Source organism: Mesoplodon bidens, assembly GCF_964165515.1.
Source record: "Mesoplodon bidens genome assembly, chromosome: 18".
Classification (NCBI taxonomy): Eukaryota; Metazoa; Chordata; class Mammalia; order Artiodactyla; family Ziphiidae; genus Mesoplodon; species Mesoplodon bidens.
Window position 1 is genome coordinate 31,634,145 of NC_138175.1, and position 27,934 is coordinate 31,662,078.

General features: G+C 39.9%; 2 protein-coding genes across 2 annotated transcripts in view; one reads left to right on the plus strand and one right to left on the minus strand.

Annotated features, from left to right (window-relative positions):
- The window catches only part of FTO (FTO alpha-ketoglutarate dependent dioxygenase), a 372,235-nt gene extending 345,113 nt beyond the window's left edge, over positions 1-27,122 (minus strand). The window contains exon 1 of the mRNA XM_081216486.1: positions 26,901-27,122. Within this exon, the coding sequence (XP_081072612.1) occupies positions 26,901-26,945 (45 nt within the window). The 5' untranslated portion in view covers positions 26,946-27,122. The remainder of the gene's footprint in view (positions 1-26,900) is intronic.
- A 14-nt stretch (positions 27,123-27,136) lies between these two features.
- The window catches only part of RPGRIP1L (RPGRIP1 like), a 98,608-nt gene continuing 97,810 nt past the window's right edge, over positions 27,137-27,934 (plus strand). The window contains exon 1 of the mRNA XM_081216483.1: positions 27,137-27,323. The gene's annotated coding sequence lies outside the window, so the exon portion shown is untranslated. The remainder of the gene's footprint in view (positions 27,324-27,934) is intronic.

Genomic DNA, 27,934 nt, shown 5'->3' on the forward strand with positions numbered 1-27,934 from the left:
GCCTACACACCTTTTGAACAGGGTAAAACTTGAGATTGTGTTGTTTGTTCTTTCATTCTCTCTCTTCTTTTTTCTTCTCTTAATAGCCATACTGCACTCTCCTCTAGATCACCTCTTAAATTTAAAACCCCCAATGAGATTCCCCAATTCACTTGTAGGTAATCTAAGAAACACACCAGACACAAACAAGATACCTTTTACAGCTTATCTTGACGGTGATTTATATACCTTTTCCAGAAGATAATTTGGTACTATGCATCAAAAGGCATTAAAAAATAGTCCTATCTTTTGACCAAATTGTTCTATTTCTAGGAATTTATTCATTAAAAGATAAATAAATAATGCACATAAAGATGTCTGAACAAACACAGCATTATTTATGCTAATAAAACTAAATGAAATAAGCCAAATGGTCCACAATAAGGAACTGTTTAATTAATTATTAGACCCATATGATGGGTCTACCATGCTTTGGCATTAAAATGCTTCTAATATAATAAAAAAATGCAAAAATTCGTGACAACTCTTTACAGTGTCATCTGGAAAATGTAAAGTTAAATGGATGGATTAGATAAATTATAAAATTTACTTATTGATTGAATTGGATACTAAATTTAGTACTATCTGCCTTGGCAAAAGACACATAGCATGTTGGATTATTAAAAGAAGGAACATAAAAATTTATCTGGAGCTAACTTACTCGCTGACACTATACACTAGTATTACTGTAATTATTAGGAAATGAATATAATATTCTGTTTTCTAATGTGTCCATGCTCCACCCTCCTTTCCCTTTAATATGATGTTGGTTATTTGAGGTAGGACTGAGGGAAGAAATCTCACGAACAATAATGGAATATTTGGACCTAAGATGTCTTCGAAAGGCATATATCCACTCTGATCACATATAAACTCCATGATAAATCTGTCCCTAAATATTTCTGTAGATTACTCCACAACAGATGACAGTTTACTGAGTGTCTGTTTTGTTCCAGACACTATGCCAGACACTGAAATACAAGAAGCGAATGAAAACACAGTCCTTGCCCTTGAGGAGCTCAAAGACTAGTCATCTAAATGGACAACAGGTATAGAGAGGTCAAAGCTAAGAAGTATATGAAACACGGAGGGTGTCAGAATCAGAGAAGTCTCAGAAGAGGGAGGTGGCATTCGAGGAAACTGTTGAAAGAAACCTCATTTTCTCATCTTCTAGCTGCCATGAGGTCGGAGAAGAGCCCAGGGAGAGAAAGGCATATGTCAAGGCACAGAGGCCTAGTATGTTCAGGGAGGTGTCGTGTTCTTACAGCAGGGGTATCAGGCGTGAAGTTGTGGGGGGAGAGGGTGGGAGCCAGCGGTCAGGCCCAGATAATGAAGGAGGCTGAAACAACAGGGACCTCATATGGCAAGCCCGGCCCAAGGGCCTGAATTTTTAACATGTAGCCAGTGGCAAATCTCTGAGAAACTGTAAATAGTAGAGTGCTATGGCCACTTTACATGTCTAAAGATGGCAAGAAAGAGGAACTTGATGGAAGGGAGACCGCAGGCTAGTAGCCTAAGGAAATAAAAAAGGCGTGAACACAGGAGTGACAGGAAGATGAAGACAGGAAAGGACGGAAGGAAGTAAAGGGAAGGGAAAGGAAGGGAGGGGAGGGGAGGGGAGGGAAGGGGAGGGGAGGGGAGGGAAGGGGTGGGGAGGGGAGGGGAGGGGAGGGAAGGGGCGGGGAGGGGAGGGGAGGGAAGGGGCGGGGAGGGGAGGGGAGGGGAGGGGCGGGGAGGGGCGGGGCGGGGAGGGGAGGGGAGGGAAGGGGCGGGGAGGGGAGGGGAGGGAAGAGGCGGGGAGGGGAGGGGAGGGAAGGGGCGGGGCGGGGAGGGGAGGGGAGGGGAGGGAAGGGGCGGGGAGGGGAGGGGAGGGGAGGGAAGGGGCGGGGAGGGGAGGGGAGGGAAGGGGCGGGGAGGGGAGGGGAGGGGAGGGAAGGAGGGAGAGAGGGAAGGAGGGAGAGAGGGAAGGAGGGAGAGAGGGAAGGAGGGAGGGAGGGAGGGAGGAAGACTTTAGGACAGAGGCCAAAACTTGGTGTCCAACTGGCTGAGGAGCAGGAGGGAGAAGTGCGGCCCCCTTTTATCTGGAAGCCCCTCCCCCATCTTCCCAGAGCCCTCTCCCTCCCCAGGTCGGTTCTCAGCTGAAAGACCCCTCCACTGAGAGCTCTTCCCTGACAACCCAAAACTGCTTTATTTTTCTTCACAGCATACAGAACTACCAAAAAAAAGTTATTTGCTTACTTATTTTCTTTCTCTCCCTGCAGAATCTGAGCTCCATGAAGGCAGGTACATCCAGTCTGTTTGGTTCGTGGCTGTGTTCCAGAACTTAGAACACGACCCAGCACACAGCTCAAAAAATATTTGTGGAGTGAGCAAAGGCGGGAAGGAGGGAGAAGGCAGGCAGGCCGCTCAGATCTGTGACTTGAGTGCTTGACTAAAATGTGATACTATGAACTAAAATCAGTAATGTGGGGTGGAAAGAGCTGAAACGCAGAGATTGACTGTCCTGAGTTCTAGAGTATGTTATCTGCCCAAGCATTGCCTCAGGACTATTTAATAAATCTTCCCTGCTAACAAAAGGACAAAAAGGAAATCCGGAAGTACCTATGGGGGGCTCGGAGTACTGCACAAAAGCAAGTACTTTTCACACAGAATCTCCTTTCATCCTCACCAGACATTAGTACCCCCATTTCTGCACATGAACAAACTGAGACTAAAGGGTTAACTTACTTATCCAAGGTGACACAGCTGGATATGGCAGAAGCAAAATTAGAATTCCAACCCCATTCACCACACAACGCTACACTAGAAGCAAACCAAGTTTAGCTACCAGAATTTTTCATATACTTTCAGAATATTGTTAGGCCTTCCCTCATCCTTCTCCACTTTAGGATGCTTTTTAATTCAGAGTCTGAGATTTGTAAGAAAAGATGGCTTTCACCGCCATGTTTTTTTCTATCTGAGAAACACCTTGCCTAAGACTGACCTCTGAAGTTTCTAAGACTTGGTCACAGCCAATTAAATTCTTGTGTTTGAACTTCTTTACCATGACGAGAAGAAAAAAAGTCTTAGCCACCCTTCACAATTTATTTTAAAATTTCCATTCCTGCTTTACAAATCATACCAACTGACCCCAAATTACATAAACACGTAAACGTTTCATCCTGTCAGCTAACTCCAGGCACCACTGGGCTAGCATCCCACTCCCTTAAACCAATGGCCAAAAGCTGATAGAATATGCAAGACAAGTCTGAGAGTTTAACTGGCAGAGCTGTTCAGATCCACATTGTGCTATTATATGAAACTCAGACCACGGGAGACAACAGTTCACTATTTTTACGGTGGCCAAGAGATTCAACCTCTCGGCCCTGTGAGAGTCATCTGAATATATTTAACCAAAAGAAAACTGAAAAGAGGACGAGAGAGAGAGAGAAAAGAGGGAAAAACTTCCGATCGTCTGATTGAAGATATATTCAGCACCCTTGATTTTTTATGCACATTTGATCATGCTGTTGACAGCCTTGGAAGTTAAGTAAAATGGACTGCTGCACAGAGGTTTCAAACCTTGATGGAAACCAATGGCAGGCTCCTTTTGACAGTCAAATAATGACAAGCACGTTGCAGGCCAATGCCCGTCATTCACCAACATCTCCAACCTGCTCCAACCGCTGCACAGCGACTAAGTGGAGGGTCAGAGGTTAAGCTCCAAGAAGCCAGCAATGAAGGGCAACTGTCATGCACCACTGCCTGTTGCGAAGCAGCAAGGAGTGACTGTCTCCTCTGGAACATGCAAAACGGTCTCATTCTGTCCAGGCAGAGACACATCTGAAGGTCCTAAATGAGACCACTGCCAATTCATGAAGCTCCAAACTGACAGTATGCCATTCAAGCTGTCTCCGATTTGACTTTTTTTTCCCTATTTCAAATCACAAATGCATGTAAAGTATACAGTTAAGCATAACTCTTCAGCCATGGTTTTAAGCATGCTAGGCTTTTAGACACCGATGTAGTCTCAGACACATACACATTCTCAGAGCCTATAAAAAGGAAAGAAAATGCAAAATTAATTTATTCTTCTTTAGGTAGTTTCTAATGGCACAGGAGAACCCAGGTGCCGGTTTTCTAGTTAAGTTCCTAAGTGTCTACAAAAGAAAATAATCTTAAAAAGGAACTATTTCATCTTAATATCATATTACTATGAGAGCATAAGAATGTAACTATATAGAGAGAATTTTATTTAATGAAAGCAATATAATTTTAAGTACACAGTAATTTATCAAAACATTTTATAATTTTTTGAGTTTGTTCCAAGAATATAGTTCACAAATGATTCAGAGTTTAGCACACAACACAAATACATCCTTCTACAGTTCTACGTTTGAGATCTTATTGCTTTCTTATACAGTGGAATTATGTGACCCCACTCAAATGTGTGTGTTAACACATATTAACAAAGAGATTTCTCCTTTATCTTTATTGAGTAAAAAGAACTGTCTCTTCTTATTCAGAAGCCATAGGACTGTCACTAAAAGTGACTGGCTAGGATCAAGAATTAAGTTAAACAGGTCTTCTTACACCCTTTTCACCAACAATAGGATTTCTATCCACAAATAGAGCCATAAGTGGCCCTCATCAGAGACAGCCTTAGAGGTATGAACTTGAAAATGAACCTTCTATGAAGGTGTTGGTCTACACCAACTGCAGCACTAAAGTCAGCCTTTAAGCCCTGATCACTATCACCCACCCTTCCTTAATGAAGCCTGGGGACAGGAGATAACCTATCAACTCTAAAGAACAAAGCTTACAAAGACACCCCAATATTAAAGCTTGTACAGACAGAGGTCAACTAATTGCCCTTTGCTCTATAGCAACAAGAACACACCTAGTCTCTAATATAGAGCTGCAGATAACTAAACGTAAGTTATTTTAAGTACTATATGAGCATGTACCAACCTTCCACTCCCAGGCAAAACCAGAAATCATGGTGTATAAACTTAAATTACTGTATATAGCTCTGATTGAGAAAAATATTTCAAGCCACAATTACCCATTGTTGTTCAAAATAAAGCAACCAAGTGAGCATTCTGCAATACAAAAGACTTGATAAGAATTTGAATATGAGATGGCTTTTCTTTCCTGAGGGGTAATTTGAGGGGGAAAATCCCTTACTTAGTACTCAGGCATGTATGGTACACAAAATCACAAAGACTAAATTCAGAGACAGGAACTTCTTTCCCCATATCCTTTTATTTTAGACCTGGGTTGCAAATCTCCAACTGTAATGTGAACTGATACAGGACACATAAAAGGAAATACTCCTTTAGGTTCTACAGGGTCAACTAATGGCTCTCATATTCTTAAGGGATAATAAAGAACAAAAATTTAAATGGCTTCAAAAACAGATTAGCAGCTTAACCAGTCACAAATTCACAATGAGTAACAAAGGTAAACTAAGAATTTAGGAGAGGCAGATCCTTGAGCAGATCCCAAGAAAAACTTTACATGGATAAGTCCAATGCTCGAATGATTACAACATCAGCAAAGTCGATACTATAGGAAAAAGAGGGTGTGATACCTGAATCTGTCCTTGTCAACCCCAGATTCAGAGGGCTAGGCTAAATTCCCTCCTCAGGCTTTCCTGCTCTGTGATGTTGAATGAAGGGGTCCCCACTTTCATGCAGATGACACATAGGATATCGACCTGTGGTCTGCCATTTATTTCCCCCCTTCCAATATCTTATGGGGGGAGGGCAAGCAATGGCAGTTGGTAGGGGTAAGGCAGGCACACACATTCTGGGTTTAATAAAGGTGAGCATGACAGTCTTTCACAAACGTTCAAGAAGGACTCGCCCTCATATCCAATCTCTCTAGCCCAGGACATAGTAGATACTCAATAAATGTCTAAGGAATGAATGAATAAATGAATTCCTCAAGACCCTTTGTCAAACTTTCTACTGGGTTGATGAACAAAGGAATACATCAAAATGGCATTTTCTTGGAAAGAAATACATTTGATTCATATCCCCAAAAGATGGGGATGACAACTGCTCTGTACCACTTTCTCCATTCACTCCCTATTATCCTCCCCCACCTTTCCACATATCCCAAATTTCAATATCTAAAAGGTTCTTTCATATATACAATAAGATTCAGCAAGATTCAAAAAAAATATTGAACAACAAGGTCCCACTGTATAGCACAGGGAACTATACTCAGTGTCCTGGGATAAACCATAATGGAAAAGAATATTTAAAAAGAATATATATATATATATATATATGTGTGTAACTGAGTCACTTTGCTACACAGCAGAAATTAACACAACATTGTAAATCAACTATACGTCAATTAAAAAAAATTTTTTTAAATGTTGCTGGATTCAGAAACATTCACAAGCAGTCAAATTAGTGACTCCTACTATTTCAAAGTTCCACAGATCAGTGAAGGTGAGCACACCTCCCAGAAGTAGGATGAAGGCCGAAGAATGTGGCCTCAACAGCAGTATCCTGGTATTTGTTCCAGGTGCAGATAGCAGCCAATGAGAGTCCCATTAGACCTAGACCAAGGTTACTCTCCCTCCTCTTACTATGTGCCTTTTTTGTTAGGTCCTCAGTGATATAGTGACACACCATTTAATGTTATCCTTCTTTTATAAATGAAAGCAAAAACCTATATGCTTAAAGCTCAAATAATTTTAGAAACATTTTTACATGCAGCGGGGAGGGGAGGGAATATTAAACTAAATGGAGGGACTGCTTTCTCTATGTCTGATTCTGTAAGGCGAGATGCTTCACTGAAGAGCCTAAGTGCTGTGAGAGCCTTGGTTTAGTAGAGGAGTTAACCCAAGCCGATGTCCTGCTTTCCTCCTTTCGGCTGAACCACAGCCAGACACACACACTGGACCATATTCATTGTACCCTGAACTATAATCTGCAAAGAGTACCAGTTGCCTCTGGGTCATGAAACAGTACTAAAAACTTTATAATCATTCATGGATTTAGTCTTCAGCATACTATATCATTTGAATCCAACGGGAGCACAAAGAGCTATTTGTGAGGTCAACCACGGTACAGACAGATGCTGACATGCTATTGATGGCAAGGTAGAAAGAAATTGCTAAATACAGCAGATCAATACCTCGTTTCACTGTTACAGCTTTCTGCAGACATAAAATATATATCTTCACAGCTGAAAAAATAATAATAATGAAAGTGGGAGATAAATGTTTCCCTCAAGGTAAACTATTTGATTCGCTAAGGGCAAAGGTCACAGCAGCACTTACACTAACGTAACTTTATCATCTTAACTGGAAACAGGAGGAAGAGCAGTAGATGAAATGGCACAATGAACCGGGACACATAGGTGGGTCGGACATAACTCTTTTAAAAAAACACAGTGATAGGTAAAGGGCTACCAAACGCTAAGATTTTCCTACAGTCCACAAATACAATTCCCTGAGATCTATTCTGTCATATGGTTTTACACAAAACGTTTCTAAACAAAATATTTTCTATTGTTGATAGAGAACAAATCGAGAGGTGAAAATAAATAAATGCTCTGTAAAGTTAAAAAAACAAACAACTTCACCTTCCAGTCCATACATGCTTCCATTTGACCAGAAATGTTGAATGCCAACTATCTTTAGTACCTTGTGAGATACATAAAACAAATTTATACCATGGTTCTTGGCCAGAGGGAGCTTATAATCTCCCTAGGGAAAAGATAATTACATAAAACACTAATAGATACAATTAATAATAAAATGCCAAATTTAATATGACCAAATGCCAAGATGTCGGGTACCATACACCAGCAAGTGTACCACACACCAGCAAGGGTACCACAGGCATACCTACTGTTGTTACCATACATTTTGACATAGGAAGTAAGGTCAAGAAAGGAAGAGATGAAGAGATTAATCCTCAAAAGCATCATGGAACGGGGGGAACTGGAGACAATTCCTCAGGCATGGGAGGACCTAATACATCATCATCAAATTAGTTTTTAGTTCTCCGACATGAAACTTTTTTTGTAAATCCTCAGAGTCTGAGCTTAAAAACAACCAAACAGAATTTGCCATCAATTATTTGACATATAAAGTCTCACAGGAATCTTTCAAAGTAGCCTAAAGGGTATCTGTGTTTTTAAAGTTATATGAACTTTATCCAGCTGCAATGAACGGTTAAAAAAGGTGGGGGGGTGGTGGAGGGCATAGGAGAAGTACTATATGCTCACATGCTCCACTAGAAGTCACGATAAAAATTTCAGTGGTTACATGAAACCCTTCAGTGAGTGCTATTTTTAAAGCAAATATTTAACAAGTACACAGAAAAATACTACCACTCTGTATTTGGATGGCATTTAGCAATTTAAAAGCAACCTGTTAATCTAAGACTGACTTATCAGCTGGCATTCATTTCCTCAAAGAACATGTAAAGACTATTTTTTTTTATTGAGGTATAGTTGATTTACAATGTTTCTGGTGTACAGCGATGTGATTCAGTTACACATATATATGTAATGTATGTTCTTTTTCAGATTCTTTTCCATTATAGGTTATTACAAGATATGGAATATAGTTCCCTGTGCTATACAGTAGGTCCTTTTTGTTTAACTATTTTATATATAGATAAAATTTACCTATATAATTTATCCCTCCCTTCCCCCTCTTTCCCCTTTGGCAACCATAAATTTGTTTTCTATGTCTGTGAGTCTATTTCTCTTTTGTAAATAAGTTCCTTTGCATCATTTTTTTTAGATTCCACATATAAGTGATATCATATGATATTTGTCTTTCTCTGTCTGACTTACTTCACTTTTTTTTAATTGAAGTATAAGTTGATTTACAATGATAAAGTCTTAAGTAAAAGGGACGGTGACACAATATCACCCCTCCATAGCAATAAACAAAATAAGTTAAAAATAAATCTCAGTGCAAGGGAAGCAATGAAATTGTAATGTAACAGTAACTGAAAGGGAAGGAATAATCATACATTTATTTTTCTGTCAAATAAGAACTTTTTTGAAACAACTGCTCTCAGACTTATGAAAATGGAAAAGAATTTTCATCAATTTTATAATTTGTTATCAATTTATATAGATTACACTAGCTTTTTAGTCTATATTTTGGGAAGAAAGTATGTCTGCAGCTTTCTTCTGCAGAGGAAATAGGACTGTACCAAAAAGTTGATGTCCTCAAACAATGCACATCCATTTCACTAACTGTGTGTTGATTCAACTGTCTAGGTCACTCCAATAAACTAGAAGCTTTTTGTTTCACAGTAAACTAGAAATTCCATGGTTGGGTACAGGGCTCCTAGGTCTTCGCAAACTTAAGGATCACTCGGTAATGAGCAGTTGAAAAGTGAGCCTCAGAAAACATTCAATCAACAAATATTTACTCTAAATTTGCCAACAAAGTTCTGTGGTAGATATTTCAGATGACACTATATATATTTTATACAATATATATAATGCACATACATATTTTTTAAGAGTTTCTGCTCCAAAAAACTTGACAATTTCTCTGTTGGGAAGTGGGGCTGGTAGAGTGGTGGATAAGACAAGAATACTAAAAGCCTTTTATTTTAAATCATATTTACATCTGTATAACTTTTTACATGTTCAAAGTTCTTTTACATTCATTATTGTTTGACAACAACTCAGATGAAGCAGAGAGGGGAGAGGATGATCATCCCCATTTTAAAGATGAGGAAACATCACAGAGATCGAGGGACTCATACCAGGTAATGAATGTCTAGTAAGTGAAAGATGTTAAGACCAGAAGTTTAGCCTCCTAACTACCAGTGAAGTGCTCCTTCCCCTTTAGCAGCTACTACCTCATGTAAAGAGCTACTGAAGTCCGCACAACACAATGAAAAGTTTGGAACTTGGTTAATTCCTGTGGTGGGGGCGGGGGGGAGAAAATGGGAGAGGTTGATATCATTCAAGAAACGTTATTTGGGGAGTGTTGTGTTCAAGACTTTACATGCACTACAGTACAAAGTTAAATACAGTGTAGTCTGTAAAACTAAGGAGAGGAGAAAGAGATTAACAAAAAATCAGTACAATAGTGAATAAGTGCTACAAAAACATGCATAAATTGCTATAGAAACACAGAAAATTATTTTTAAGATTCTGAAGTGCTTTCCATATTAAAAAAGAATGAAAATAAATGAACTAAATATTCCTCTCAAGAATTTAGTAAGGGCTTCCCTGGTGGCGCAGTGGTTGAGAGTCCGCCTGCCGATGCAGGGGACACAGGTTCGTGCCCCGGTCCGGGAAGATCCCACATGCCGCGAAGCAGCTGGGCCCGTGAGCCATGGCCACTGAGCCTGCGCGTCCGGAGCCTGTGCTCCGCAACGGGAGAGGCCACAACAGTGAGAGGCCCGCGTACCGCAAAAAAAAAAAAAAAAAGAATTTAGTAAAATAAAAACAAAAAGTTTGAGAAAAGCATAAGGAAGGAAACACGAAAGAGGCAGAGATAAATAAATTAGCATAAACAAATTCAAGAGCGAGTTTTAAAACACACAAATATAATCAATTTTTGAAGAGAATATATGTGTACAGAAAGTTGTAATTAAAAAGGAGGTATAAAATGAATATGGAATTTTTAAACTATGAAACTATGCTCAACTCTATCTTAGTAAACCAGAGAATGTTATGTTGAATACCATGCCAATAAATTTGAAACCTCAATTTCTGGGAAAACAGAATGACCAAAATTTACTCAAAAAGAAAACTAAATAGGCCATTAACTAGAAAAGATATTGAAAAAGTTATCCAAAAATTATCTTCCCCAACATCACATGATGACTTTTACAAGTTAATTTAGTTCAAACTTCCAGGGACAAATAATGCTGGTGTTCTGTAAATGGCTCTGGAGCACAGGAGGAAAATGGTGCAATTCATTTTATGGCACAGGCTTAACTGTGCATCAAAACTTAACAAAACAAACCACAAAAAGGAATATTTCTCAATATTTTTACCCGTTTTACCTCCCTCTACGTTAGCCAAAAGAGCTTTATTAAGTTTCACTAACTCTAGTATGAATAATGACCTTAACATGTATATTAAATACGCCTCACTGAAGATTCTGATATTCCCCCTAGGGGTACCACCTTCCAGCTTCCTTGGTAATCACTGCTACAGACCCATCTTACTTTCCTAATTGAAATACAAAAAGGTTGAATTCAGTAGTATGCTAAAAGGCCAATATAATGTGACCAAGTAGGATTTATCACAAGGAACCAATATTAGAAACAATATTAAGAGATTATATCTTATCCATAGAAGAAGTAAAAACATTACCATCTAAATAGATGTCAAAAAAATATTCAATAAAAATTCAACCTCAGTCCTTAGGGGGAAAAAAATAAACTAAAAATCAAAGATTATTGCCAACAACTATCATTATACTTAATACTAGAGTCCCAAAGCATCACTATTAAAGGCATGACTATCTGCTATAGCTACTAGAGGTTCCAGACAACATAATAACACAAGAGAAAGAAAGGAGAGGAGAGTATAATTACTGAAAGGGGGGAGACCGAGTTATATTTGCAAATGATTAAATTATCTACCTACTATACACCTAGAAAACCCAAGAAAATCAACCAAAAAAAAAAAAGTTAGAATGATAAGGATGCATTCTATATTGTGGCCAATTATAAAAATAGCATATAAGAAAAGCTTTCTCAACTACCACTTAGAAAATATAATTTAAAAATATCCCATTTGCAATAGTAACCAAAAATAGTACTCCAGTATGTAAAATACCCAGGAGTAAACCCGGAAGGTAATAAATAGTACCTACTTGAATAAAATTACACAACTTTCTGAGGATCATAAAAGAAAGCCTAAATAAATGTAAAGACAGATAACACTGTTAAATAAGAAAATTTATCTACCATAAGTATTTCAGTTCTTTCCAAATTACACTCTAAATTTAATGCAATAACAATTAAAATACCAAAGGGTTGGTGGAATATACAGGAGACCTTGAAAAAGTGATTTTTAACTTTCTCTGTAAAAAAATTTTAAGTTGCCTTCTCAGTGCAAGAGTCAAGGAACTTCCAAAACAAAGAATAATCATGGGGGCCTTGTACTGTCAGATACTGAAAGGTATCATAAAACTCTGGTAATTAAAATGGTGTGTCAGAATATTGGACAAAACAAAGGAAACAGAATAAAAAGTATTTTGGCATTCAATCTGGTTAATCATTTAGGGGATAACTAAATGATAACTGGTTAATCATTTAGGAGGAATTAGACATCTCTCCCATATCATACACCAACTAAATTCTAGATGCATTACAAGAATTATATGAAAAAGTATATAATGTAAAATTATTAGAAGGACGTATAAGTGACCGTTAATCTGAATAACAAAAATACGAAGGTAAAAGGCAGGCAATAAACAAACGAGGAAAAATATTTCCAGCACATGATTAACAAATGATCATATCCCTAATCTACAGTGTTCTTACAAATCAATAAGAAAAGACATACATTAGCAAAATGAATGAAGGCTATATAAATAAACAAATCACAAAAGAACTATATCTCGTCAATAGACACAATAGGAGTAAATTCAATCATACAGTACTTAGTAATTAAAAAAATACAAATTAGTTCTACAATGAGCTCCTACTCATCTCTCTCAAATCGGCAAATATTTTTATCTTATGACAGTTCCCAGTGTTGGAAAGGATGTACCAAATATGCATTCTCATGCACTGCTTGTTAGAGTGGAAACCGGCATCACCCCTCTGGGTGGCAATGTGACAATATAAGCCAAAAATCTTTACAAATGTTAACCCGACAATTCACCTTCCTTTAATTTACCCTACAGAAAATACCAGAGATTTGCGCAGAGATTTATGTGCAAGAATGGTCACTGAAGGATAATTTATAATAGCAGGAAGAAAATCCATATGATGAAATACTATACTATAATTGTAATGACATGGAAAAATATTCACAATATACTGGATACTGGTAAGTGAAAAAGACCAGAATACAAAATATATACATTATGATTCCAATTTTTGTTTAAAATATCTCTTCTATAAATATGTATCATAAATATATTTTAGATAAAATTAGGATCATACTGCACATATTGTATATATAATAGGCATAATAATAATATTATAAGAAATATACCAATACAGTAAGTTACACAGTGGTTATCTCTAAAGGATTATAGGAGACTTTTTTTTTCCCTGCTTGGTATTTTTCCATATTTTTAAATTTTTCTAAAATAACAAATTATGTACTTAGGAAAAAATAGTATTCTAAATAAGAAATGCTTCACCATCTTATATGCCACACATATTGTGGTCATACATTTACAAAGTTGCCTTTCATAAGCCACATGTAGAAAATAATTTCATTACCTACAGTCACATTCACGGTAATAATAGCTAATGCTTATATACAGAGCACTTATATATGCCCATCACTATTCTAAATGCTTTACATATATTAAACCATTTAATGCTCACAACTATTATTATCCCCATTTTACAGATGAAGATTGAGGCTCAAGAAGATTAGGTGACTTGCCCAAGATTGCTCAGCTAATAAGGAAACCTAGGGGAAAAACAAGGCAGGCTGGCCAAAATCCATGCTCTTAACCAGGACAGGTTACTGTCTCTCTTGATAAACTATACTCTAAAGCAACAAGACTGACTTATAATATAATGCCAGAACATAAGCAATCAAATAAGCACTATCCCCTTTAAAGTCGTCTCCATAGGAAACTCTATACATATCCAAAGATGCGGTCACTGAGCATAACATTTTTGGAAAGCCTTCTTTTGACTGTCCCCAGAGGGCAGTAAACAAGTCTCCTGAAAGATGAGATTTCTTTCAAACAGCTGGGAATCATTCAGATGCAAGTCTTAAAGTGTGATTAAATTGTTTAATTCTGCTTTTGGTAACATAGCAAGAAAAATCTATTAGCTGATTTTGCTATTGTGCCCATAACTCATATCTGCTCCCAGGAACTACATTCACAAGTGGATTTTAACATGTACAATACTACATTATTGTAATTATTTGTTCATGTGCCTATCTTCCAACTGAGGTAAGGTCCTCATTGGCAAAGACTGTCTCTTTTTCATCCTTGAATCTCCAGCCCCTAACACAATTCCTGGCAAAGAAAGTCCTCATTAAGAATTTCTGAATGAACTCTATGAAGAATGCCACACAAATGCTTTGAGCAATGACAATATATTCGAGAAAATAAAAATACTGCCAAGAGGACATCAGAGTCTGTGTACAAATAAATATATATGTACATGAAGACTATAATGAATAAAAAAATGAAAGTTTTAAGGAGTAACTCCTAAAATTCTGAATATCAAGGAAGATAGAACTCAGTTTTAACAGGTCTTCTTATAATAAAATAATATCTAGCTATGGCCATGTCTCACAAAACACAATGGGGGGGGGCGGAGTAGCTATGCCTCACTGTCTAAAAGGCAATCTACTGAACCAAGGAGGCAGAAATAATCATAAACTTTCTCAGATAAAGATGCAAAAACACATCTGCTACACAGCAGACACCAGGATGCATCCTGCCTATGGGTTCAATCGACAAAGCACAACCTGGTGCCTGAAGTGTAAATCAAAGAAGCTTCCATCCCTGCTACTTATTGACATTTTGCTACCTGCAAATTTCTAATGTGTGCAAGATGGGCCTATTTTTATTTACAGCACAAACCACAGACCGAATGTAAAACAAGATGCTTAATAAATCCAGAAGAACGTAAAACACCAGCATAACTCAGACAGCAAGACAGACGCTCACTCCTTAATTAAGTGGGTGATGTTCTGTTTAAAACAAAAAGACAACCTTGGGCTAGAGCTAAGATTAAGCACTCGGTGTTGCGGGGGATGCGGGGGAAACGCCAACCATTTCCAGGGCAGAGGCTTTAAATCATGAAAAATAAACCATCTGATAGTCTGTATTCAATAGTAAGTAGGCAGTCGGGACACAGACTGATTTGGATTAACACATTTTCAGTTATAACGAGTAATTTTACAGAGGATTAGTATCTTGATGGGCTGATCAATACGAGGCACTGCTGCTATTACAGATGAAAAGAAAATTGCCCCTCTGGTAATAAAGTGTGCGTGTCTTCGTTCCCCTTCATTTGCTGAGTCCATTACTGTAATGGTTCCAGCATTAACAGCTGGGGCAATTTAAGCAGCAGGGGTCTGATGAATTTAAAAGCTGGGCACCCTGGCTACCCATCCTTTCCTTTCAGGGCTGCATATGCAACTCCTCTGCCTGGCTGGTTCCAACACCAGGATCAGGTTTTATAAGAACAATGACTACGATTTCCCAATTATTTGTATCATTTATAGTGTTCGCAGCCAATCATGTGACTGAAACAAAAATTGCTCGCAGCATATTGGCTGCTGAGTCGGCGAAAAACGGCACACTATTTACCTAAATAACAAGATTGACATGACAACAGGCTGGAACCCACGGAAACTGTAATGTCTGCATTCGTTTGCCTGGTGCTATTTTCAAGAAAAAAAAAAGAGAAAAGAAAAAGAAAAGCAGAACATTCATGCTGACAGAAAAAAATATATCATCAGCAAAATTTTCCATCTCTGTTTTCAAAAAATGGCAAACTGGGAAACAGTGAGATAAAGGACTGCTGTACATGGAAAGAGAAAATCCATATTAATGCAGCCTTGAGACTTTAATCATGCCCAATTCAGCAGAGTGAGTTAAGGCTGCCACATCAGCCCATTTTATATTATTACTGGAGATATGCTGGCCCTTGAGGCTCAGCCTTGAATGATCCAGTCGCTAAATGAAGGTGACAAAGGGCAGACTTAGGGCTAATGCAGAAATCAGAGCTCTGAATTTTCTGATCACAAACAGTTATGAAAATACTCACGCACTGGCAACAAATCTCCTCCTCAGACCGGATGCAACATAATTTGGTCCTTCAAACTGAGTTTTCTATGTGGTTTCTACCAGATGTAAAGGTCTCAACCTAGACCCTTATCCACAGGGTGGTTCTTTAACATAAAGGAAGGCACGTCACTTCACAGGCAGGTCCTTTCCAAAACTGCAGGGCAAATACATGATGGGCATGGCAACAGGACAGATGCTTGTAGCATAAACAAAAATACAAGCCTATATAGGCTTTCAAACCTATGCTCAAGGTTCAGCTTTCAAACACGTGCTGGTCTTGCAGAGAAACACAATGCCAAGGGCAAATGTTTGGAGACAAGTTCCTACCAATGTACATCTTAATCTCCTGAACAGGTCCTGACCCAACCCAACAGTCCCCCAGATTCTTCCCAGCTTACACTAGAAAATCAGCTAGCGAGACAATTTTGTAAGATAATCCAAAATCAGTTTATAACCAAAGGTTAATAAGTGAATGAGGTTAGCAGAACTCTAAATTCACCTTCTCCAAACTGTGCCTTTTTTTTGAGGCTCCAAAAGTACCATCTCAACTATAAAGTTCTTTTCTTCAAGACGTTAGAAAGTCACACTTTAAAAATAACTTAATCAAGAAATCTACCATAATAAACTAACCACAACAAAACACACTAATCCTGGAAGATAAGCTAGCATTTAAAATTTGAAAGAGAATACTAGAAAACAACTGTTGAGAGTTGCATGTGCTGAAGAGTCTTGTTTCTCAAAATTAATACCTATATTTATGGTATGTTAAGTAATTTTGAAATTCGTAAGTATTTAACCATTTTCCCTTATTTCTTTCAGGTTCTGGTTCCCTCTCTCACTGGTAGAAAGCCTAACAACCACTAACAGGCAATGCTCTTGGGAATCCATTCATTCATTTGATAAATATTTATGGAATACTTACTATGTGCCTGGCACCATGTTAAGTACAAGGGATAGAATGGTGATAACAAAACTAAAATGACACGGCCTCTAACTTTCTTTTAACTTTTCTTTGACCCTTGCAGTCTAAATGCCAAAACCTGGGGGCTTCCCTGGTGGCTTAGTGGTTGAGAGTCTGCCTGCCGGTGCAGGGGACACGGGTTTGAGCCCTGGTCCAGGAGAACCCCACGTACCGCAGAGCAACTGGGCCCGTGCGCCACAACTGCTGAGCCTGTGCTCTGGAGCCCGTGAGCCACAACTACTAAGCCCCCGTGCCACAACTGCTGAAGACCATGTGCCTGGAGCCGGTGCTCCGCAGCAAGAGAGGCCACCGCAATGAGAGGCTCATGCACCGCGGCGGGGAGTAGCCCCTGCTCGCTGCAACTAGAGAAGGCCGTGCGCAGCAACGAAGACCCAACGCGGCCAAAAAATAATTAATTAATTAATTAATTAATTAAATGCTAAAACCTGTATTGCTAAACTCAGCCATAATAAATCCAATCAGCAGCCAAGGAGCCAGTATGATAATTATTAAGGGCCACATGTAACATGCATCAGATTCCTGAGGCTCTCGACCATTCACTCTTCATTCAAAAGATACTTATACATTTCCTTTATGTGCAAGACCCTCTACCAGGTACACTGGAAAGATCGAAGGATGAATCAGACACCAATGCGCTGTCTTCAAAGAAGTTAATGATTGTGGAAAGTGTATTAAGACTTTTTTTCCAATGACAAGATTTAGTTTTCAAAACCAACACTAATGGGCTTCCCTGGTGGCGCAGTGGTTGAGAGTCCGCCTGCCGATGCAGGGGACACGGGTTCGTGCCCCGGTCTGGGAAGATCCCACATGCCGCGGAGCAGCTGGGCCCGTGAGCCATGGCTGTTGAGCCTGTGCGTCCGGAGCCTGTGCTCCGCAACGGGAGAGGCCACAACAGTGAGAGGCCCATGTAACGCAAAAAAAAAAAAAAAAAAAAAAAGAAAACCAACACTAAGATTAAGAATGTTAAAAAACAGAGCTGTATGCACCTGAAACCATCACAACCTTGTAAATCAATTATAGTTGAATAAAAAAAAAAAGAAAAGAGGGCTTCCCTGGTGGCGCAGTGGTTGAGAGTCCGCCTGCCGATGCAGGGGACACGGGTTCGTGCCCCGGTCTGGGAAGATCCCACATGCCGCAGAGCGGCTAGGCCCGTGAGCCATGGCTGCTGGGCCTGCGCATCCGGAGCCTGTGCTCTGCAAGGGGAGAGGCCACAACAGTGAGAGGCCCGCCTACCGCAAAAAAAAAAAAAAAAAGAAAAGAAAGAAAAAGACCTGGAAATAATAGAAAGTAATAAGAACTCACTGTAACTCAATGGTTTAACTACTCAAGGAAGGTATTTAAAGTGGTTTCAAAACTATGAGCAAATAAAACTAACCTTTCTTCTACCTAGGGAAGGCAATCAAAACTATTAAATGATGATTAAAGGCTGACCCATACTCTGGAAGAAAGATCAAGCAAAAGATAAAGGTGGATTTAGGGGAAAAAAACACAGAGTAGAATTTGTCAGGCGAAGTTTCAATTTTTTAAGTTCCTTGGTCATTGGTCCACCACCAAAACTGTCCTACATTTAGTTTCCTAAATTACCATCAGATAAACTGGTGAAATAATCCAGGATGGCCCATGAGGAAGGTAGAGGCCAAAAGAACCTTCTCTGAACTTCACTAAAGTGCCAAACTGCAAAAAATAAAATAAATTGAGTTTAAAAAAAAAAAAAACCCAGTGGGTACATACATAAATAACAAACTTCCTTTTATTGAGTTGTTATATTTATAACTTATTATACCTTATAACTTAAGGTTTATCTTGTTAAATGATATTAAGACAATTATCACCAAAAATGGAAGACTTTTTAAAGGATTTTTATTTGAAACAGCAGGCTTATCTATTCTGGATATATTCCTTCACTAATAAAAATATACATTTTTTTACCATTTTAATCACTTTATTATTAATTAAACAGATAAAGGGGTCATGTCATCAACATGACTTGTTGCCACTGATGATGTTGACCTTGATCACCTGGCTGAGGTAGTGATTGCCAGGTTTTCTCCACTGCAAAGTTAAAATGTACATTTCTCAAACAAAATTATTATGCTCCCATTAAGTATATAACCCTCTCAGTAATAAATTTAAACTGTTTCTATTCTCAGTAATTTAAAAAATGACGATCTCACGCAAGCCAGCATAAGAACCTTTGACACTAGCTTGGAATTCAACATCCACATCTTTTCATTCCAGAACTAAAGAACAGTTCTAATATTTCTGAACAACCTCTAAAGGAGTCCTGGGCCTCTCGTAAGGATACCTCCTTAAATAGATCTTAGGAAGGAATTCCATGACCCCTAGACCATGTTAAATAGATCTTCCTGAGGAAGGAATTTCATGACCCCCATACCACAGTAGATTCTCCCTGCTACCATGTCCCATTCCCATGGTAAAACACACCACTCTACTGCTGGTACTTGCTTAATTATCTATCTTCCATGGTAAGGCAGCCAGTCCCATGGGACCAAATCTGCCATATTTACCCATGTGTCCCCAGTGCTGAGTACCCTGCTTGGCACTTTTAATCGGGTTCCTCAACTGAACCAAGGAACCCAGAAAATAGTTTGACTATGTTCTCAATTCTTCCAAGGGTGGTACATCACTAGTACCATTTCGGACGAATGGGTAAGAAGTTAGTGTGACCCCAGTAGAGAAAATCTGCCCGATTAGACACTCGTATACTATAAGTTCACAGAATGAATGGCCTGAATATAGGCTAAATAGCTACTGGGATTAGACAGGTGGTAATGATGATGACAATGAGATGACGGTGATAACAACAACACAATGTTCTAGGTGCTCTACCTGTATCTCAGTTCACCCTCATCACAATCATAAATAACACCACAGTTTTACAGATGAGGAAACAGAGGTACAGAGAAGTTAAGTTGCTTAAAGCAAATGATGGAGCAGGATTCTATTCCGGGATCTGCCTCTAAAGCCTCACACTCTAAACCACTCTACTGTGACTAAATGGGCAATGCTGGAGTGTGGCGGATGGAAAGTACATTCTCATCTAAAGAGGCAGCCACTGTTCAGCTCTAGTTAATGAAATGCATGCCTAGTGTTGCCAGATAGTCTAGTTTTTCAAGAAAGCCAGCCATCCAGACTTTTATGTGAAATCTCCCAACTTTTAAACAGTGGAAAATAATTTGGAAACTTTCAAACACAGTTCATTTGGGCCAAATAAAACACCTTCATAGGCAGGAGGAATGTGTAAGTTGTAAATCTGTGATCTCCAGTGGCCCCTATGTTTCCTTAAAAATAGACGTGCCAAAAATGCATACTCTGAATCTAATCATTAGGAAATATCAGACAAATTAGAATACAGGGGAACTTCCCTGGCCATCCAGTGGTTAAGACTCTGCGCTTCCACTACAGGGGGCTCGGGTTCAAGCCCTCGTCAGGGAACTGAGATCCCCGTATGCAGCATGGCAAGGCAAAAAGAAAAAAAAAAAAAAAAATACTGGAGGGCTTCCCTAGTGGCGCAGTGGTTGAGAGTCCACCTGCCGATGCAGGGGACGCGGGTTCGTGCCCCAGTCTGGGAAGATCCCACATGCCGCGGAGCAGCTGGGCCCGTGAGCCGTAGCTGCTGAGCCTGCGTGTCCGGAGCCTGTGCTCTGCAACTGGAGAGGCCACAACAGTGAGAGGCCCGCGTACCGGAAAAAAAAAAAAAAAAAAAAAAAAGAACACTGGGACATTATACAAAACAAAATAGCTTGTACTCATCACAAAGGTCAGTGCCTTACTCATCACAAATGTCAATGTCATAAAAGACTAAGAAAGGATGAGGAACCAATTTAAAGGAGATTAAAGGAGACCAGATTGAAGGAGATTAAACAGACTAGAGACATGACAATTAAAAGTAATGTATGACCCTGGATTGAAACCTGGACCAGAAAAAAAAAAAAAAGCTATAAAAGATATTATTAGGACAATTAGCAAAATTTAAATATGGATTTTGGATTAAATAAGAATATTTTATCAATGTTAACTTTTTCTGAAATTGACAACTTGCTATGTTTATATATGAGAGCATCCTTGTTCTTAGGAAATACATGCTTAAGTATTTAGGGGTAAAGAGGATTGATGTCTCCAATTTACTCTGTAATAGTTCATAAAAAAATAATAATAGTTCATGTATTTATATGAAAGAGAGAGAGCTATAAAGCAAATGTAGCAAGATGTAAGCAAGTTCTGAATCTGGATGATAGGTTTGTGAGGGCTCTTTGTTCTACTCTTACAGCTCTTCTATAAATTTTAAATCATTTCAAAATCATAAATTATATCATCCAAAAAAAAATGGGGGCAGCCTTATATCAGCAAAGGGTTCTTTGGGCAACCCTCAATCAAAGCCATACCTACTCTGTCCCTGGCACAATGGCCAAACCTAATCATACTAGATTCTCACAGCAACTCACAGAAGCAGCTATTCTTGACTCCATTTTCTGGCTGGAGAAACTGAGGCACAGGGTGGCAACTCTCTGTCCAACAGCAAAAAAAATTTTAGAGGCCATGGTTCTAACTCAGCCTATCAAATACTAATTTGGACTATTCCACTACATGCCTTGTAAAAAAATTCATTTTAAAAATGCATGAATATACTTTGGTACCCTCTTATGTTTTAACACAAATTAAATAAATGTTATCATAAAAAGCTAACTATTTAATCCAACCTTTTTATTCACCCTCCAGACTTGGAAACTGTATAAAAGTCTATGACATAAGCAATCACAAGAAGAAAATATATTCTAACTTATTTCAAAGAGAAAAGGAAAACCAAAAGCAATTACCCATTATAGGGGTAAGAAGTTTAATTTAAAAAGCAAACAAGAGGAACTTCGCTGGTGGCACAGTGGTTAAGAACCCGCCTGCCAATGCAGGGGACACAGGTTTGATACCTGGTCCGGGAAGATCCCACATGCCGTGGAGCAGCTAAGCCCGTGCACCACAACTACTGAGCCCACATGCTGCAACTACTGAAGTCCGCACATCTAGAGCCCATGCTCCGCAACAAGAGAAGCCACCGCAGTGAGAAGCCTGCACACCACAACAAACAGCAGCCCCTGCTCACCTGCTCACCGCAACTAGAGAAAGCCCACACGCAGCAACAAAGACCCAACGCAGCCAAAAAGAAAAAAGCAAACAAGAAATCTTTGCGACCTTAGGATAGGTAAAGACTTCATCGATATGACACAAAAAGCATGAATCATAAAAAGAAATATCGATAAATTGGACCTTTATGAAAATTAAACACTCCTGCTCGTCGAGACTATTAAGTAAACTAAAAGAATGAGAGACAATATTCACCATACATATTGCTGACAAAGGACCTATATCTAGAAAATATAAAGAACTCATAACACTTAATACTAAGAACACAAATTACCCAACCAAAAAAAAAAAAAAAAAAGAGCAAAAGATCTGAACAGACACCTCACTAAAGAAGATATATACCTGATAAACCAACACACGAGAAGCAGCTCTGCATCATTAGACGTCAGAGAAAAGAAAAGCAAAACCACTATGAGATACTACTTCACATCCACTTTTAAAAAGATAGTGATAGGGCCTCCCTGGTGGCACAGTGGTTGAGAGTCTGCCTGCCAATGCAGGGGACACGGGTTCGTGCCCCGGTCCGGGAGGATCCCACATGCCGCGGAGTGGCTGGGCCCGTGAGCCATGGCCACTGAGCCTGCGCGTCCGGAGCCTGTGCTCCGCAACGGGAGAGGCCACAACAGTGAGAGGCCCGCATAACGCAAAAAAAAAAAAAAAGATAGTGATAACAAGTGATGAGGATGTTAAGAAATTGGAACCCTCAAACATGAATATCAAATGGTGCATCCACATTGTAAAACAATGTCTTAATCCATTCAGGCTGCTGTAACAAAACACCATAGACTAGGTGGCTTATAAACAGCAGAAATTTCCTGCTCACTTCTGGAGGCTGGAAGTCCAAGATCTGGGTGCCAGCATGGCTGGGTTCTGGTGAAGACCCTCTTCTGCTTGTAGACTCCCAACTTAATGTTGTACCCTCACATGGCAGAAGGGGCAAGGGATGTCTCTCAGGCCTCTTTTATAAGGACACTAATTCCATTCCTAACCACCTAATCACCTCCAAAAGGCCCGACCTCCTAATACCATCATCTGGGGGGTCAGAATTTCAACAAGAAAATTTGGGGGGGACACAAGCATTCAGACCATAACAAACAGTACAGCAGTTTTTTTTTAATGTTAAGCACAGATTTACCACATGACCCGGCAATTCCACTCCTAGATATCTACCTAAGAGAAATGAAAACATTTGTACATATAAAAAGTAGAACACAAACGTTCATAGCAGCATTATTCATAATAGTCAAATAGTGGAAACAACCCAACTATCCATTAACTGACGAATGGATTAAACAAAATGTGGTACATTCATACACTGGAATAGTACATTTTTCAGAAATAAAAAGGAACAAAGTACTGATACTACCACATGGAAAAAAGCTTTTCAAAGAGATACTCACCCTCATTAGTCATCACTGAAATGCAAATTAAAACCACAATGAGATACCACCACACGCCCACTAGAAGGGCTAAAATTTAAAAGACAAAGACGGACAATACCAAGTACTGGTGAGGCTATGGAGCAACCAAAACTCTCATAGACAGCTGATGGAAATGTAAAATGGTGTAGTGGGTTTGAATAGCATCCCCCAAAAAGATATGTCCAAGTCTTAACCACCGGGGCCTGTCAATGATCTTATTTGGAAAAAGGGTCTTTGCAGATGTAATTAAGTCAAGGACCTTGAGGATAATGAAATTAAGATCATCTTGGATTTAGGGTAGGTCCTCAGTGCAATGACTGGTGTCCTTATAAGAGAAAAGAGACAGAGATTTAAGACACAGAAACTCAGAGAAGGTAGCCATGGAAGACTAGAGCAGAGATTGAAGTTATACAGCCCAAGCCAAGGAATGCCTAGAGTCACCAGAAGCTGGAAGAGACCAGGAAGGATTCTCCCCTAGAGCCTTCAGAGGCCCCATCAACACCTTGATTTCAGACATATCCCTAGAACAGTGAGGGATACATTTTTGTTGTCTTAAGACACCAAGTTTGTGGGAACCTGTGCCAGCAGCCCTGGGAAACTAATACAAATGGGAGAATCACTCTGAAAAATTGTTTAGCGGTTTCTTATATGGTTAAACACAGAACTACCATAGCACGCACCAAGTGGACTCCTGGGTATTCATCCAAAAGAAATGAAAATGCAGACTTATACATGAATGGTCATAGCTGCTTTCTTCATAATAGCCCCAAACCAGAAACAATCCAAATGTTCAGCAACTCGTGAATGAATAAACAAATGTGCCAGAGCCACACAGTAGACAATTAATCAGCAATATAAAGCAATGAGATACTGATACACGCAACAACATGAATCAATCTCAAAAATCATTATGCTGATTGAAAGCAGACAGACCCAAGAATACATACAGTATACTTCCACCTATATGAAGTTCTAGAAAATACAAACTTCATCTACAGTGAGAGAAAACCTATCAGTGGTTGCTTGGGAGCCAAGGTGAGGGAAGAGACTGACTGCAAACCAGCAAGAAGAAACTATTAGAAGGGATTAAAATGTTCTCTGTATCAACTGTGGTGGTGGTTCCACAGGTGTTTTTATCCATCAAAACTCATCAAGCTGTACACTAAATGGATGCACATTACGGTACGTAAATAACACCTCCTTTAGAGAAAGAGAAGATAATTCATGAGTAACTGAACATTTTATCGTTTTATATTTAAGATTTAAAACTTAATTTCCTATACTTTGCTCAACCAGTAATATTTCATAAATAAATTTTAAATAAAGATCAAAGAAATTTTTTAAGTAAACAGGCAGACAACTTGTTATATCATTTCAACATGTTTTACAAGCAGAAAATGGAAAAAAAGCTTTGGAGTCAGAAAACCTCATTTCACAGAGCAACCAAGTAGCCTTGGGCAAGTTATAACTTCTACAAGCCTCCGTTCAACATCCATCAAGTGTGAATGACATTAACAACTACCTCACAGGCAACAGTTAGGGTTTCAATAGAATAAAAGCTCCCTTATGCAGGGATTCTATCTTAGCCAAAATCAGAATCCCTGTGTCTGGCAAATAATAGGTGCTAAATAAGTCTTTACAGAAGAAATGAATAACTTTCATTGTAAACCCAAAAGGTAAGAAAGACATTACACACAATACCACTGTGTGACATCTGTTTCTTGGAACTGCTGTAGACTAATGCAGAAGGATCTTTCCCCTTTGTACCCATCTTTATATACTGCCTTTATCACATACAGACTCAAGCATGGAAACTTCCGGTCCCTGGTGAAACTTTGCTATAACTCGGGTCATAATAGAGCACATTTTATATTTTAACTCCATAGAGGTATTGCCCTAAGACAAAGTGAGTTCACTTGTAGGACTCTAAATTCTATGAGAGCACAAACAGTGTCTATTTCATTTACCAATGGTTCTCACATCCAATAATTGCCTGATACAGAGTGAGCAACAAATAGCGCATATAAAGGCCCTGTAACCAGATAAAGCAGAGGACAGAGGGACTTCTAAGAAGGCCAAAGTGGCTGATGGGCAGAGAGCAGGGAGGGTGTCATGTCTACTGAGGCTGTGGATGATGCAAGTAGGGTCTAGACCATGCAAAACAGTGTAGGCATGTGAAGTTTCCTCTTTATCCTAAGAGCAACAGAAAACCATGATAGATTTTTTTTTTTTTTTTTTTTAGTCGCACTGAGAGGCCTGCCGGATCTTAATTCCCCAACCAGGGATTGAACCCAGGCCACCGCAGTGCAAGTGCTTACTCCTAACCACTGGACTGTCAGGGAATTCCATGAAATATTTTTAAACAGGTGGTCGGCAGAGGATATAGGAAGGAAAGGGCCATGATTAGATTTGCATTTTGAAAAGCTCACATACCACAGTGTAGAGAAGAGTCTTGTGTGGAAGGAGAGACAGAAGGGGAGCAAGGAGTGTTTGGGTGTAGAGTGAATATAGACCAATAAGGAGACTATTGGAATGGTCCATTGAAGAGGTAATTAATGGTAGCTTAGTCCAAGGTGGTGAAGATGGAAACAAGTGACCCGATTACCAATATATTTAGACAAATCAATAGGACTTAATTTGCAGAATGAGGGAAACACTCAATTCTTCTGAGCCTCAAGTCTTCATCTGTAAAACAGGACTCTTGATACTCCACCTGTAATAATATCTAACTTGCAATCTGTTGCGATAAGAATATGAAATAATATAAATATTATGAAAACGCAGAGCCTGACACGTAATAAATGCTTAAAAAAGAAAAATTCTATTACTATTATTATTGTAATCTCATGGAAGAGCAAATGCTACAGGGTGAACCCCAAAAGTAGAAAATGGGATTGTAGTTAAAAATCCATATCCGCTGGGCCGAAGACACAACATAGACAACTGACTGTTCCAAATACACACATCTGACCGCACAGATTATTTCGCCTAAACCGATGTCAGTCCTCAGAAACCATTACCAAAGAGGAAAGCACAACTGTTGTGATCACAGGCATCTGAGAGTCCGGTAAACTGAGGCACATGGGTAGCTACAAATTTAACCAAGGAATGAGGTGCAGAAGCAGGACAAGGAAATGGTGTCTTGATTCTCACGTGAGCTGGTCCAACAGGACCAGGCCTGCATCCCGAGCAGCACGAATTTAGAGCCCCCGAAGTCTCTGGCTCCCTTGCTGACAAGGCCTTGTCATCCCTTGGCTTAAGACCGCGGGTCCGCCTGCCTTTCAACCAGGCCCTTCCGGTTCCCAGCCCCCAGCTACAAGTGCCCGAAAGATCCCAGACTCCGGAGAGCCCGACATACCTTAGCTTCGCGCTCTCGTTCCTCGGCTGTTGGGGTCCGCTTCATGCTGCCGATACAGCAGCCTTCGCCACTGCTAGTCGCGTAGATTCCTCGCCCTTCACCCCGCCTCCTCCATGTAGTTCTCTCTGCGTCCTGCTCCCGCCTGCCGCCATTCTCCCTCGGAGCCGCGGGAACTACCACTCCCAGGATGCACTGCGGCGACGCCGGAATGCGCCTCGGGGTTGGGAGCGAGAGAATTTCCCAGGTCCGACAGCTAGGCAAGCGTCCCCTGCGCAGAGAGCTGGTGTGCTAGGGCCCGAAGAGAACTACATTTCCTAGGAGGCAACGGGGCCGGTCATGTTTTTCCCGTGCTCCTCTCGGCCGGCCGTACCACACGCCGTCGGCGCTATAGCAACGGTAGCTGGCGGCGGGGAGAGAGTGGCGGTGAGTACTCCCGGGGAATAGATGGGGCGCAGGTTGCCGCCCCTCTACCTGCAGCACGGGCTGGGGTCCTGGGGTCTGCTCTACGTCCTGGAGAAGCCCTGGAATTCTGCTCGCGTGAAGAGAAGCCAGGCTCGAGACACCTCCACCTCCTCAGGCCCGAATCACAGCCCGCCCATTGTCCCCACCCCCAGCACCGGTTTGAAATTTTCTATCCCAGCCCTAAACCCTAGCTGATGAGCGTTGAGGCTAATTGCCGTGCTTCTCCAGGTCCTTCTTCAAGTAGAAGGTCACACAAACAGTTCGCTTATTTGCCCTGGATTAGGAGTTGGTTGGGAAACCCTAAGCCTCTTGAGTGACCTATTGTTTGCTTAATTTTTACAGTTATTTGTTTATCGTGATGACCCCATAGCCTCTTAACTCCATGAAGGTGGAGACTTTGTTTACTATTTTAGTCTCAGTGCCAGGTACTCATTTATTCATTCCATAACCATTCATGTTGGCGCCCACCCTGTGCCAGGCACTGTTCCCAACCAGCTGTGAACAGGACTGATGCCGGTCTCAAGATGCTTACACTCTATTAGTGAAGAGGAAGTAGTAATGAACCAGTAAGT